Below are 13449 nucleotides of genomic sequence, written 5' to 3' on the forward strand. Positions count from 1 at the left end.
AGCTCCGCTTGGTCTCCGGGAGCAGCTGTGCGGCGCCCCGGGCGGGGAGGGGCGGGGGTGTTCCACCTGCTGGGCACGCACCCCTGCCCGGGGTCCCCTGCGCTGACGGGTGGGGAGGCGGAGCGGCCACGGCCCGAACCCCGCCCTCCGCGCGCAGCCCTCCCCGCGCGAGCCGCGCCACGGAGCCTGCCAGCCGCTGCGCCACAGACACGGTTTAATAGGGGGACGGGGGCCGCCTGCTCAGTACTCCCAGAGCGCGACCCCGGCCGGCGCGTCGGCGTCGGCGCGCAGCAGCCCCGAGGCGCCGCCCCGCAGGTACTTGCCGCTCCGGGCGCGGATGGCCAGGCGGCCGCGCTCGCGGAACTCGAAGACGAAGTCCTCGGCGCGCTCGCCGTCGCTGCACACGCTGCCGTGGCTGCCGGTGTACCAGAACCCGCCGCCGCGGCCTGGGGGCGAGGGCGCGGTCGGCGGCGGTCGGCCCGGCCCCTGCCCCGCAGCAGCCCCCCGCGCCATGCGTCCCGCCGCGCCCCCTGCCCCGTCCGCACCTCGGATCTGGTAGGCGCCATCGCTGAAGCTCAGGTGGAAGACGTCGTAGACGGAGCGGTTGGTGTCCAGCTGGTTGGAGCCGCGGCGGTGGCACACGAAGCCGTCCATGCCCCGCAGCACGAGGATGGGCCGGTTGATGAGCTTGAGAACGAACTCCTCGTCCTCACCTGGCGGGGAGTCAGGGGTGAGGGGCCACTGCCCGTCCCCTGCCTTCCCAGATTGGGTGGGGCCTGGGGGCAGAAGGGGCCCTGATTCTTGGCCCTGCCACTCGTGGGCCCACATCTGCCATTGCCATGACCTCTTGTGACCTTGGCAAGAGGCCTGTCACCACTGAGCCCCAGCTTCCCCAAATATACAGTGGAGATAGGGGCTCTGGGCCATAATTGCTCCTTGATGTCCAGAGTGGTTGCCTTGACCAGCAAGTGTGACTACTGCCGAGGGCCGCCTGGGCAGTTGTACAGGGAGGAGGGAGCGATTCTTAGTAGAGGGGGGGTCTCTGGGTGGAGGGCCCAGCCCCAGTTCCCTGGGACTGGTGAGGAGTGCTCACCCACAAAATCACTGATGGCCGCCAGCTGTCCGTTCTTCTTCATGCACACATAGCGCCCATTACTGGCCTTGAGCGCCACCCGCCGGCCACGCCACTCCACCTCGAACATGGTGTTGGCAGAACTGGGAAGGTCAGGGTAAAGTCCCCTCAGAGCAGCAAGACCTTGGGAGCTCAGGGTCAGGCTCTCCCATCCCCCTCAGGTCCAGTACCAACCCCTGGGGGAGAGACAGGCACTTGCCTTCCACGGACACACCCACCACCATTAAGAGCTGCCCCTCGTCCCAGTGGGCATTCTTTCTTGGCTGGGCTGCTACAGTGGTTCTTATGGTGGAAGTGGAGGTGCTGGTGCAGATGGGAGTGACGAGGAGGTGGGGGAGAGGCATGGTGGGGGGGAGGTGTGGTGGTGGTGGTGGCAGTGGTGACGGTGGTGGTGGAGATGGGGATGGTGCACTCACACCTGTGTGGCTGTGGCGTGGATGCCCCCGTGGGTGACGAGGGTCCAGTAGCCCCCGGTGCTGGAATAGAAGGTGCACTTCTTTGTCTCCTGGTCAATTTGCATCAGGAAGGTCTCATGATGCATTTCTTCATCTTGGTTGGCTGAGATGTTGACCCCTGGAGGGAGGATATGGGAAGCCCCTCACGCCTCTCCCTGGGTGGGGGAGGGGAGCAGAAAGATGGGGAAAAGCGTGCTCTTGGGGCAACCCTCAAGGCAGAGAGCATCTCATCTAGAACCCTTTGGAGTTAAGATTTGGAAGGCACTTCTCGGAGGGTAGGAGGTGGGGCCCACATGGCCATGTGGGCACACTGCAGAGCCCTCCAACCAGTTCCCTAAAGGTCCTTGGCCTGGCTCCTACCGCAGCCCCGGGAGCCAGACCCTTCTGCGCCAGCAAATCCCCTGCCTCTGCTGATCAGGTAATCTGCTTGCTGCCACCCTCTCGACCTAGGACTTAGACCAGCCTCTATTTATAACTCACTCCTAAGCCACTGCGTGGGCACAGTGGGGTCCCTCTTCTTCCCTAAGCCATGGTCCAGGGCACAGCTGGGGCCTGGGGTCCTCTCCTGGGCACCGAGTAGAGCCTGGCCCACTGTCCTCCCCCCAGCCCCCTTTTCACCTGTGTGGTCTCCCAGGAGCCCTGAAGGAGGGCAAGGCTATCTGGGGCTCTGCCTGGGGTTCTTGGAAGGGGGGAACTGGGGGTATCCATGCCCAGGGTGGGGGGCAGAGGGCAGGTACTGGAGTCTCCCTAGTATGTTCCAATTAACCACACTGTTTCCAGTGGTGTGGCAGGTCACAGAGCTCCCAACGAGGCCGGGCTCCAGCGCGTCCAGCTGGTGGAGCAAGAGGAAGTGGGGGCCTGAGGGTCGGGGCCAGATCCCGTCCAGCCCTGTCCCAGGCAGGTAGGAGACCTGCCATCCTTCACCAGCTCCCAGGGCTGCCCCCTCCAAAGCTGCCCAGATAGGGATCTGTCCCCTTTTTGCATGGATCACCGCCATCCCCCCCCCATCAGCAGCACTGAACTAAGTGAGCGCCTGATGCCCCAGGCACGTGATCCGCGGTAACAACCCAGACGACGACGGCTGGTCCAGTGCCCACAGGTGCTGGGGCCCTGGCTGGGATGGCTCATGGAGAAGGCGACGCTGAAACAGACCAAGGAGGTGGGAGAGCCGTGTGCAGGTGCTGAGGGTGCAGGAGGCCAGGGCTCCTGAGTCTGGGGTGCACCCCTGCACCGCAGCCACTCTGAGGCCAACCCCACTGGCATCCCAGCATCGCCCCACACACCCGCTCCGCACAGATTGCAGCCGAGGGGTTTCCGACTCACACCGCTGTCTGCTGGACTGGCAGCAGACCACAAGGCCGCCAGCCCGAGTCAGAGCTGTCCCCTGTGAGCAGCTCCACGAGGTGGGGAGACTGAAGGGCTTTGAGGACGCCACTGAGCCAGCGATGGTGTCCTGCCTGGGACCTCCCCCCCCCCCCCCCGCGCCATGCCTCCAGACTTCCATTTGTATGAGGTGATGTCCTCAGGGCTTGGGCCACTTGGGACTGTTCTGTGAGCTCCACTGTGTCCCTGAAGGCCAGCAGTGGGCGCCGCAGAAAGGAGCAGACTCTGGTTGACGGGGCAGCAAAGAAAGACGGTGGGTGGAGCAAACAGGCTAGCCAGGGCGCCCCCAGACACCCCCGGGGAAGAAGACAGGTTTGGGGGCTGCCTGGCCGGCAAAATTACTGGGATCAAGGCCGCTCCCGCGGCCTCCTCCCCTGGGACTGACCCGCCACATCCTGCTTCCTCCACCGCTCGAGGCCAAGTCAGCATCTGAGCGGCTCATGGGCGGCTCCGTGCCCTGGGGTTACTGCAAAGGAAGCGAGCCCGCGGATGCGGGGTCCCTGTGGCCTCTTCAATGGCAGAGACAGTCAGATGCAGCGGGTCCAGGGAAGGACGGCACCATCCCTGACCATCAGTACCAGCGCTGTCGCTGTCAGCAGCACCCCCCCCCCCCCGCCAGCGGCACCACGGCCTTGCTCGCCACCTGGACCCGTCCAAGCGCTCTCGTGTCCAACACCTCCCTTGCTTCACAGAGGACACGGTCCACATGGTTGGCAGACCAACCACGGGGCCCTCCTACGGCCCAGAGAGGGGTGTAGCCAGACCACAGGGCCTGCACCGGGAAGGACAAGGACTGATTGTCCGTCGTGCCCCAGGACCTGGCCATGTTCCAGACAGGCGTTAGGAGGTGTTTGTGGAGCCTATCGCAGTGCAGGACTGGCCTTGGGATCCCTGACTGCAGGCTGGGGGCGGGGGTGTCCCTCCTGAGTGCTCATGGCTGGGCCTCGGCCAGCGGGACTGGCGGGTGGCAGTGGGCCAGGTCAGGAGGTGTCTGGCCACTCCTGGGGGCACAGACCCAGGGACCCAAGTGGGGGGCAGCTGCGACTGCTGGCCTGGGCCCAGCTAGGGGCCACTCTGGGACCTCAGCTTCGTCTCAGGGAAGTAGGAATTGCCTGTGTTCACCTCACAGGCGTGTGATCACGTGTGGAAAGGCCCACTGGTCACACGAGGCAGGTGGTCAATGCTCCAGGATTGATGGGGAGCCAGGCTGCACCCGCCCGGCAGAGACCATGCCTTCCACCAAGAAGCCCGGGCCCCAGGGGGGGCCACCAGACCGGAGGGACCCCACTCCTGGGTTGGGTGAGGACCCTCACTGGTCAGGCAGGGGGGTGTGGGCACAAGGGCCCTGCCCACTGCACTCCTGCTGGCTCCTTGCCCTGTCCTTGGCCCTCTCCCCAATTTCCTGTAAAGTTCAGAAAATGGAGCAGAAGAGAAGGGGGGAGCAGGGGGTGGGGCGCCAGCCCAGGGTGGCGGGACCTGCCCTCCTGCCCCTCATGGCAGCAGGCCTGGGCACCGCGGTCCTGCACTCGGCAGCCGTCCAGCACACCCAGGGCTCAGTGGTCCTGAGAAGGAGCCCCTCCTCCCGACTCTGAAGCCAGCAGCCCTCTGCCAGGACCCCCGCATGTGGCCCAAGGCCACCCGCACCGTGTGCTGCCACCCGCGAGGACGCGATACCCCTTCCCCGAGTGAGCCCCCACAACGAGGTCAGCGTGGCCGGCCCGCCGCGCCCACGTTACCTTGCCGCACAGACACGTAGCGGTGGTTGGCGGCCACGAGCACCACCTGCGGGTGACTCTCCTCCAGGTCGAAGAGCTCGTCCTTGCCCGGCCGCGTGTTGCGGCCCGCCCTGAGTGTGCCGGCGGGCCCCGCGGGCGCCAGGTAGCGGCCGTCACGGTCCTTGAAGGCCAGCTTGCCCGCCTTGAACTCGAGCGTGTAGCGGGCACAGGGCTCGGGCTCCCACACCAGGTGGCCGTCGCTGCGCAGGTAGCGGCTGTCGCAGGCCCTGAGGCAGTACTGGCGGTTCTGGAAGACGAGGGTGACGAGCGCATCCACGCCCCAGGGGGTGTCGCTGTCAGCCGCCATCTCGTCGTCCCGCGGGCACAGGTGCACATAGCGCCGGCGGCTCACGCTCAGCAGGTGCGCCTGTGGGTGGATGGCCAGGTGCACGGTCCACAGCTCGGCCGGGGAGACGGCCGTGGCGAAGCAGGACAGCCGGTCCTCGGTGCCGCCGAAGAAGCGGCCGTGCGGCTCCGACCGCAGCACCCAGCGCCCGTCGGGCTGCGACAGGACCAGGAAGCGGCAGTCCCGGTCCGGCCGCTCCGCCTCGCAGGCCACGCGCCCGTCCTCCCCGGCGGACAGGTAGCGGCCCAGGTGGCTGCTGCGGAGCAGCACGGCGGTGCCCTGCCCCGGGTCAGGCTCCAGCACCCACATCTGCTTCCTCTTGAGGCTGGGGGCCGAGGCGTTGACCTTGAAGCCGAAGCTCTCGGCCGTCAGGTAGCGGTCCGTGTCGTTGACGAGGCCGAACTGGATCTTCAGCACCTGGTGCAGGCCGTTGGTGGGCATCTTCCGGGCTGGCCCGGCGCCCCGCGAGGGGCCTGGGGAGTGCTCTCTGTGTGCTCACGGCCCCCGAGGTCCCCCAGAGGCCTGGCCGGCGTCATGGACCCGCTGCCCTCCGACCAGTGGCTGCAGGCCCGCGGGCAGCGGAGGGCGGGTGGGAGGGCGGATCAGAGCTGTGCCGGCTTAGGGACAGCGACTGCCTTTTGTTACCCCAGCTTGGATTTCAGCCACTCACGGACTGCACCAGCGGCCGGAGCCCCAAGGCCTGCAGGGGTGGAGAGCTCCGCCCGCTGAGGGCTGACCACCTCCTTGTCCTCGCTGGCGGCTGCCTGCCGGGCCCCGCGCCCCGCCTCCTGGCCCCTGTGCCTCTTGGGCTCTCTCCTACTTGCCCCCCACGTCAGAGCCCCCAAACCCACCGCAGAGACTCACCAGCCCAGCCCAGCTCCTTCCCAGTGTGGAGAGAACTGCCTGGTGGAAAACTCTGTGGGGCCGCAACCCGATCGCAGCCCTCCACCCTCTGCAGCCGCCAGATCCAGTTACTGCCTCTCTGATTCCTGCCGCCAGGAGCCCGGCAAGGCCCCCCAACTCCGGCAGCCTGGAGCTGGACTCCCATACCGTCCCCCTCGGCCACTCCTCGGCCGAAGCCTGCAGCCCTGGGCCCAACATCTCCCCCAGGGTGGCCTGGGCTGGGAGAGTGGCAGCCAGGGTCGTGGTGCCAGGGAGCGTCCAGGTGTGCCCAGGCACCCCCATCCCGGCACCCGTGGCATCCAGGCCCAAGGCAGGGTCGCAGTCCTGTTGGGCCAGGCGGCCTGACTGTGCGGGGCCAGGAGAGGGCCCCCGGTCGACCTGGAGGACCAGGCAGCGGGGAGGTGACCCGAGAGTGTAAGCATGGAGCAGGTAACGTCCTGAAGGTGGCAGGCCAGCAGACCCGGGGTCAGAGGACCAGGCCTCGGGCTGACCCCTGTGCCGTAAGCACCTCAAGGAGCCCACAAGACTGCTTCCCCTTCCGTGGGTGAGCTATGGTGAACCCAGCCTTGCTGCGTGGGCCTGGGGACCCCTAACCGCTGTTCACGGTGCTGGGGGACTGGCCTGACTTGCAGTGTCTTCACAGGGTCTGGTCCCGGGGGTAGGGGCAAAGCCCTCTCAGCAGAGGGGTGTGGCCTGCAGGCTAGGAGAAGCCGGAAGGTGGCCAGCCCTGACCCCAGCGCCTCCCAGTCCCAGCCTCTGAGCCCATCTGGCTAGACTCCCACCTCCCTGGGCCCAAGGGGGCCATATCTGGGGACCTGCCCGGGTCCTGCTTGGCCGCACCCTGCCTGCCTGTCTCCTGCACCTGCCTCAGGGGCTGGGAGCCAAGTAGTGAAACCAGACCTACCCAGCCTGGGCCTGGGCCAGCCTGGGTGTTCTCTTCCGCATAGCAGTGTGTGACCCTCAGGCCTCCCTGGGGGAATGGGCCCGTGGCCACGGGCATTTCCAGCCACAGCCTTGTGGGCCCTTGATGCCGCAGGCAGCACCGCTCCCACCCTCTCGAGGCGGTGACAGGGCCCCACGCTGTGGGCGTCCAGCCACGTGCAAGGGCCTTGGGCTGGATGTGCGGGCCCCAGGGGGCGGGCAGGGCAGATGAGATCAGGAGTCCTTCCTCCTTCTCCAAACCCGGGGCAGGAGCCCTACCAGGCGAGGCAGACACTGAGGAGACAGAGACCTGTCCCTTCACTGGGGCCAGAGTGGGATTCTGGGACACACCTGGCCACCGATCCCCCCAACAGCACAGTGTACGCTGCAGGTTGGCCAAGGGGGGCTGGTCTAGCGCTCCCTGACCGCTAGCATGGTCCATCTCTGCGACCCCCACACGTCGATGGGGCATCAACTGTGTGCCTGGCTGGGCTGCGTGCCAGGCGCCCACTGGCAGGGAGATGCGGTCAGGGGTAGCACCCCCTCCCCACGGAGAGTGCCCATAGAGAATCCTCCAAGTCTCAGGGGCGTAGGCTTAACCTCGATGCCAGGGAAACGTCCCTGGCTCGGGGGTACGAGCCGTGATGCCGTCCACACCTGTTTCTCACTGGATCTCACTCTCTGCACCTCCCAGGGTTGCAGGGACACCCACAGAGCAGGTGCTCGATGCACTGCTCAGTTCGTCTGTGCAGGGGGGCCTGTGGGCAGCTGTGCCCACGGTCCCCCCAACTCCCAGCTATGCTCCGAAGGAGCCCGGGATGCCCGATTAGCACGAAGGCTTCATCCGCGCTGATGGGCGCTGGCAGGGCGCTCACGGGCTTCACGTGCCCAGTGGGAGGAAGCCCAGCTGCCAGGCGCTAAGTGGGCCTGGTTCCAGGCAGCCTCTCGGTGGCAGAGCCAGACCTGGCTGTGGCCTCTCTGTGCCGGGGCCCTGCAGCCCCAGCTGGGCATAGGGTGGGGCTGCCTGGCGCTGACTCACAGGGTGACCTAAGGGGGCACTGCTTCGGCCCCAATGAGAGCTGGGTCTCCCAGCCCAGGCTTCCTTGGAGGGAGTTTGCATGGACTGCTCCCCACACGCCCCCCAGGACCCAAGATCCAAGCCCAGATGTGTGCTAGGGGTCACGGTTCCTTTCTGGATCCCCCGTAAGGCTCTGGCGCACAGTAGGTCTTGGGAACGTTCCACGCACTGAGCCTCTGCAGGGAAGTGAGGCATGTGCACGCCAGCATGGGCGCGTGTGTAAAGGTGCACACGGATGGGGTGGCACAGAGGGAGCATGGTCAGGGGCTGGGCCGGCCCTGGCCCTGGAGATGCTTCGTGGGATCCCAGCCTCAGAGCCCGCTCGTGGCTGCCCAGCAGGGCGATTGGCTTGTGAAACGCACAAGGGACTCCGCGTCAGGTACTACTCGTGAGAGCCTGTGGTGGGCTGTGTCCTCGACCGACAGGGAGCACTCCTCTCAGGGTCACATGTGCCCCTGCCAGAGGGGGTCCACACAGCCAGCCACGTGAGGCACGCAAGGCCCGTGGCCTGTCCAGGATGCCCTCGGGGGTACCCAAAGTCACCTCACCCACTCAGCTCCCCGGACGCTGCTGGCTGAAGCTGGGCCTACAAGGCAGGGGTCGCTCCAGCTCTCTGAAGCTCCCAGCAGGACGGGTGGGGGAGATCCTTGGCCTCCTGTCCCTCTTAGTGAGGTCCAGCTGAGGCCAGGAGCGGAGAGGGCCTTGAAGCCGCCTGGCATCAACCCTGGAGCTCTCAGGAAACTCTTCTTTCCCTGGGATGCTGGGGGATGGGCAGGCCTGGCCACCCGCCTGTCTCCCCCACACCCTGGTCAGACCCCTGGGGGGGCTACCAGGGAAAGGACTCCCAGTCGCGCATATCTACACTGCTGGCCTTGGATGCTACAGCCCAGCCCGGGCTCCTGCCCAGCACGCTGCGTGCTGCCATGGCGACTGGCATGTGTACCCGGCTGGATGCCCGGGCAATGCTGCTGCTGGTGGTGTGAGCTGGCACGGGCCCCATGTGTATGCCGGCTGGGGGAGGGGGTGGCTCCCCACTTCTGCTGGCCTGGAGCCCTGGAAACTGGGAAACGGCCCAGGATGGAGGGACCTCCCCAGGCCACACCTGTCCCAGGGCCAGGTCTTGGCCCCCTGCTGGAGCAATGCCTGCTGGGCCCTTCCTTCCCCACAGGCCAATGAGTCTCAGAATTACTTCACACAGAGGAAATCCCCAGTGCCCCGCCCTGTTTTCCTGCCCCCGCCTCAGCCCCGGGCCAGCTGTGGCTCCAGTCCTCCAGTCGGCATTCCCGTCCCACTCTGCCCCAGGCACTGTGCCCTCCTGTGGCCAGGCTACTCTGACCGGCCCCCTTCTGGGCCTCTGCCCCCAGGGCTCCTCGGCCCCAACCCAGGGCGAGGCAAGGGCTTTCCTGCTGGCCCAGACACAGCTGGGCCCAGCCCAAGGCCCTGATTTGCCTGCTCCCAGGCCCAGCGTCGGTTCCCGGGGTCCAGCGTGGCCAGCACCCAGGGTCCAGCCTCCCACATTATTCCTGAAAGCAGGCCCAGGGCTTGGCTGCCTCATGATTTTTTCATGGTGGAGCTCGGCCACTCTGAAGTTCCACTTACATGGGCAGGCGGGGCCTGGGTTGGTTTACTGGAGGCTTGCAGGAGGTTTAGGGTGACAGGCTCCCTTCTGCAGGGCAGGAAGGAGAGGGCAGTGTTGGAATGAAGAGTGTGGGGAGGGGGCTCCGCATCTCACGCTGCTGGGTGGTGCCCGGCCTGGGCCTGGTCCGTCCACGTGAAAACCCACCCCCTGCCTCTCCCCTTCCCCACCATCCGTCTCCCCTCAGATCGCTCCCTTCCCTCACCATCCCCAACCCCACTCCCATCCCCCACCACTCCTGAAGGCAGGGCAGCTCACTGAAATACTGGTTTTCATGGGCTCCTCTGCTGTGTGGCCCTCCCCCTCCCGCCTGCAGGGGTGAGCTGCTGGCTGGGAGGGGAACCCCCCCGCCCTTGGTGCTGTCTGGGTAGAAAGCCGGTATAGTCTCCTGGCTCTTGTCTCTTGTAAAATCATAAAGTCCTGAGGAAGGGGTGGTTATTTCTAGAGGGGAGGGGACACAGAGAGAGGGACCAAGGCCTCTGGGCAGGAGTCCCAGGGCCCCAGCAAGGCTGAAAGTCCCTGAAGGGCCCATGAGGGCAGGACGGGGCACCTAGCATGTCCAGACGCTCTGTGACTGTTGTGGTCATCCAACACCCAGACCCCAGGACCTTTGCATATCTCTGGAGCAAGAGGGGAGCATTCACAAGAATATCTGAGAGTAAGTCCCTGGCTGCACGGGGCTCAGAAGCAGGACCAGATCAACTCCGAGAAACTAGATGGCTATTTACCATTGACCCGGGCTTCGAGACACACCAGGCACAGAGAGTCGGGAGCCCCCAGCTCTGCAGGTGACCAGGCCGCCCCCCGCACACCCCAGCACTGTGCTGTCACGACGGAACCAGACCCCTCACACTGACCCTCACAGGCATGTACTAAGTACCGACTGCGTGCCCGAAACCTTGCTCGAGATCCAAGAGGGACTCTGGGACAAAACAGAAATGGAGCGCCTCCTCGTCCTATGGCAGCAAAGGCTGTGCACGTGCTCACCTTCCTGTGTTGGACGGCTTCCCGGGGGCCAGCGCCGAGCACCGCCCGAGGCCCTGGTGCCGGGCTACTTCCCGGAAGCATCCGCGCACCGCTAAGTGCTGCTCCGCGGTGCGCGAGTGGGAGAGAAGCCTAGGGGTGTTGCATGGGATGGTGCGTGACACCTGGGTGACACAGGTGGCCCCCGACTAAGTCAGGACAACTGCTGTCATTAACACACAGACCGCAGACGAGCAGCGTCCTGCTGAATCGCGGCATGTGGGCCGCCCCGCTGTTGTCCCGCAGGACAATGCCCCGTTCTCAGGAAAAATCGCTGAGATAGGAAGGCCTGGAGGGCGGAGCGTCTGGGACCAGCTCCCAAATGGCTCCGAAGTGAAGAGACAGATAAAAAGAACAATAAGGCAAGTGTGGTAAATGTTAGAAAGTTAGTAAGTTTGAAATTATCTCAAAACAAAAGGGTTAGAAACTATAATAACTGGGATAAAAAATTCCATTGCAGGGTCAGAAGAAGTCAAAGAAATATCCCAGAAAGCTGCGGGAAAAACAGGTCAAAGAAACAGTGGCGGCATTGAAGGCCTCGTGGAAGAGATATGACACCCCATTATCAGAAAGCCCAAAGCAAAAAACAGAAAAAAAACAAAAAAACAAAAAAAAAAAACCCACCAGGAATGAAATTGAAAGAAAATGCAAGAACTGTCCCAAGAGCCGAGGGCCACCGTGTGCCCAGGGGCTGGAAGTGGTCGGGACAAGAAGGGGACTTCACCAGGAGCACAGCCGGAAACGTCAAAGCAGCAGCAGAAATGAAGAGAAGGGCCTAAAACCTCCCAGAGAAACACGAAACAATCCTGGATGTTGGATCAGGACTCAAACTGCCCATTTCCCCGAACAACAGTCTAGGCAAGAGACAGGGAGTCAGGCCTTCAGAGTCCAGGGGCCCATTTTCAGCATGGACCCCCCCTCCCCCAAACTACCCCCCACAGCATTCTGTGGCTCCCCACTGCCGGGTGTGGCACTCCAGCGCCCTCTCCCACCTGCCTGGGGCTAGCCCTGCAGCTCACAGCCCTGGGACAGGCCCTGGAGGAGTGCAATAAACTCAGCCCCTCTGTCCCCCCGCACCAGCCTCCCGTAGCTGGCCGGGTGAGTAGCGGCCTCTAGAGTCCCTCCGGTCTGATCCTGGCTCCGCCTTTCCTGCTGTGCGACCTGGAACCTGTCTCAGCCTCGGAGCCCCCTTTCGTCTCTCTGAATTGGTTATCAATGGCCATCTGTCTGGGGGGTCCTAGCTGCGGAAATAACTGAGTGTTCCCAGGACGCAGACCGGACAGGGCAGCTGGGACGTCCACATCCCCAGCCCCTGGGGGCCAGCCCTGTGTATTCAACAGATACATGTCAGGTCCAGGTCCGCCCGGGCTTTGGGGTGGACCAAAGGTGCCTGGTCATCAGGGTGGGCTGTCCCCGTCTGGCTGAGTCAAGGCCCCGGCCCTCCCCTCTTCCGTTGCCTGGGTGCTGGCTGACCCCAATCCCACCTTCTCTCCCTGCGTCAGCACTGGCTGAGGTCACCAGCCACTCCTATCACTCTCTGGCGGCAGTGACTCAGGGGCTGGCCAGCAGAGCCGGGCGCCTCCCCAACCCCGTCAGTGGCTGTGGGGTCCCTCCCGGCGCTGGGGAGGGCTGAGGCCATCGCCCTGGGGGGAGGGCGGCACAGACAGGTGCAGCCCGGACTCCTCGCCCAGCCCCGGGCGCCCGGCCCTGCTAGCGGGACCCACCTGGCGGCCCACCTGGGTATAGCACCGGGCCCGCTTCGCGGCTGGGCGCCATCTCCTGGCCCAGGCCGTCAAGCTCGCTGCCCCTGGGGAGTGTCCCCGTTCCCAGCCCGTGCCCAACCCAGAGAGGTGCGTGCTGAGTACGGGCCCTGCTTCCGCCTCCTCCGTCCCTAGGGGCCAGGGTGCCGCGCCTGCCCGCACCGCGCCGAGGCGGACGAGATAGGGGGTGCGGTGAGCGGGAAGGGGCTCTGGTGCCAGGTCTGAAAGCAGCTAACAGGGGGAGCGCAGAAGGACTGCGGGTGGCAGGGCCCCCATGTGGGCCTGCTCGCATCCCCAGAGATGGGGCATATCCGGACAGGCCAGGGCGCCCCAAGTCTCCGGCCCCAGTTTGCACCGCCTCTGGGGTAGCCTCTTCCGAGCTCGGCCGTCCACTGGTTTTCCGTCCGGGGTCACTAGCACTGACCTCAAAGGGCGCGGGGAAAGCTAGAGCCGTGATCCAGCTCCCGGAGGCAGGGCCCCGCGAGGGGGGGGTAGGGTGGGCGCAAGGACTGGTGACCCGGCACCGCCCCCTTACCAAATAGGGACACGTGGCCTCGGGCGCTATCTGTGAGCGAGGGCCTGGGGGCCCACCCACCGGGGTTCCTCCGCGCCCCCCAACAGCCGACCCGCACCCAGAGCCAGGTGGGGTGGGCGGGGCCTAGAGTAATCACGCCCACCCCTCGCCGGGCCAGCCCCCCGCGCGCCGCGAACCTTTACTGGGAAGCCTGGGCCGAGGAAGGAGGGCGCTGGAGAGCGCCCGGTGACCCGTCCGGAGCCCCGGCTCAACCCCAGCCCGGCCCCGCCTCCTCCCACTCTGCCAGCCCTCGGGACAGTGGCGGGGAGGACGGAGCGCCCAGAGCAGCGTCCTCCTGCCCGTATTCCCGCCCCGATCCGCCTCCTACTCGTCGGCGTGGCGCCAGGAGTCCTGGGGGTGGGGACACCTGCCGCGCGGGGCCCTGACCTAGTCTAAGTCAGGAGAGCTCGGCCGGCCGGGCGCGCTCCCCAAAGTCCGGGGCCAGAGAGGGAGGCACAGGGTT

General features: G+C 65.7%; 2 protein-coding genes across 3 annotated transcripts in view; one reads left to right on the forward strand and one right to left on the reverse strand.

Annotated features, from left to right (window-relative positions):
• Positions 1-13449, forward strand: part of FAAP100 (FA core complex associated protein 100) — a 28153-nt gene that overhangs the window by 11607 nt on the left and 3097 nt on the right. The gene's annotated exons all lie outside the window — the stretch shown is intronic.
• FSCN2 (fascin actin-bundling protein 2, retinal) lies at positions 205-9817 on the reverse strand. 2 transcript variants are annotated; one of them, XM_045774949.2, is made up of 5 exons: positions 4707-9817; positions 1549-1705; positions 1094-1215; positions 546-713; positions 205-446 (listed from the first exon to the last, which is right to left on the reverse strand). In XM_045774949.2, the coding sequence occupies exons 1-5, from the start codon at positions 5530-5532 to the stop codon at positions 241-243; spliced, it is 1479 nt and encodes a 492-aa protein (XP_045630905.2). In that variant the 5' UTR covers positions 5533-9817; the 3' UTR covers positions 205-240. The 2 variants fall into 2 exon arrangements, with proteins under 2 accessions (XP_045630905.2, XP_045630906.2); XM_045774950.2 differs by having other exon boundaries at positions 546-794.

This window comes from Ursus americanus, chromosome 23, assembly GCF_024610735.1.
Source record: "Ursus americanus isolate L20-20 chromosome 23, mUrsAme1.1.p, whole genome shotgun sequence".
Taxonomy (NCBI): domain Eukaryota; kingdom Metazoa; phylum Chordata; class Mammalia; order Carnivora; family Ursidae; genus Ursus; species Ursus americanus.

Bases quoted from the DNA above. Each gene is read 5' to 3' on its own strand.
- FSCN2 (XM_045774950.2), bottom strand. From the start codon at position 5,532: ATGCCCACCAACGGCCTGCACCAGGTGCTGAAGATCCAGTTCGGCCTC. The intron at 1,706-4,706 runs GTAACGTGGGCG...TCCTCCCTCCAG, and splicing joins CTACGTGTCTGTGCGGCAAG to GGGTCAACATCTCAGCCAAC. The intron at 447-545 runs GTGCGGACGGGG...CCTCGCCCCCAG, and splicing joins TGGCGCCTACCAGATCCGAG to GCCGCGGCGGCGGGTTCTGG.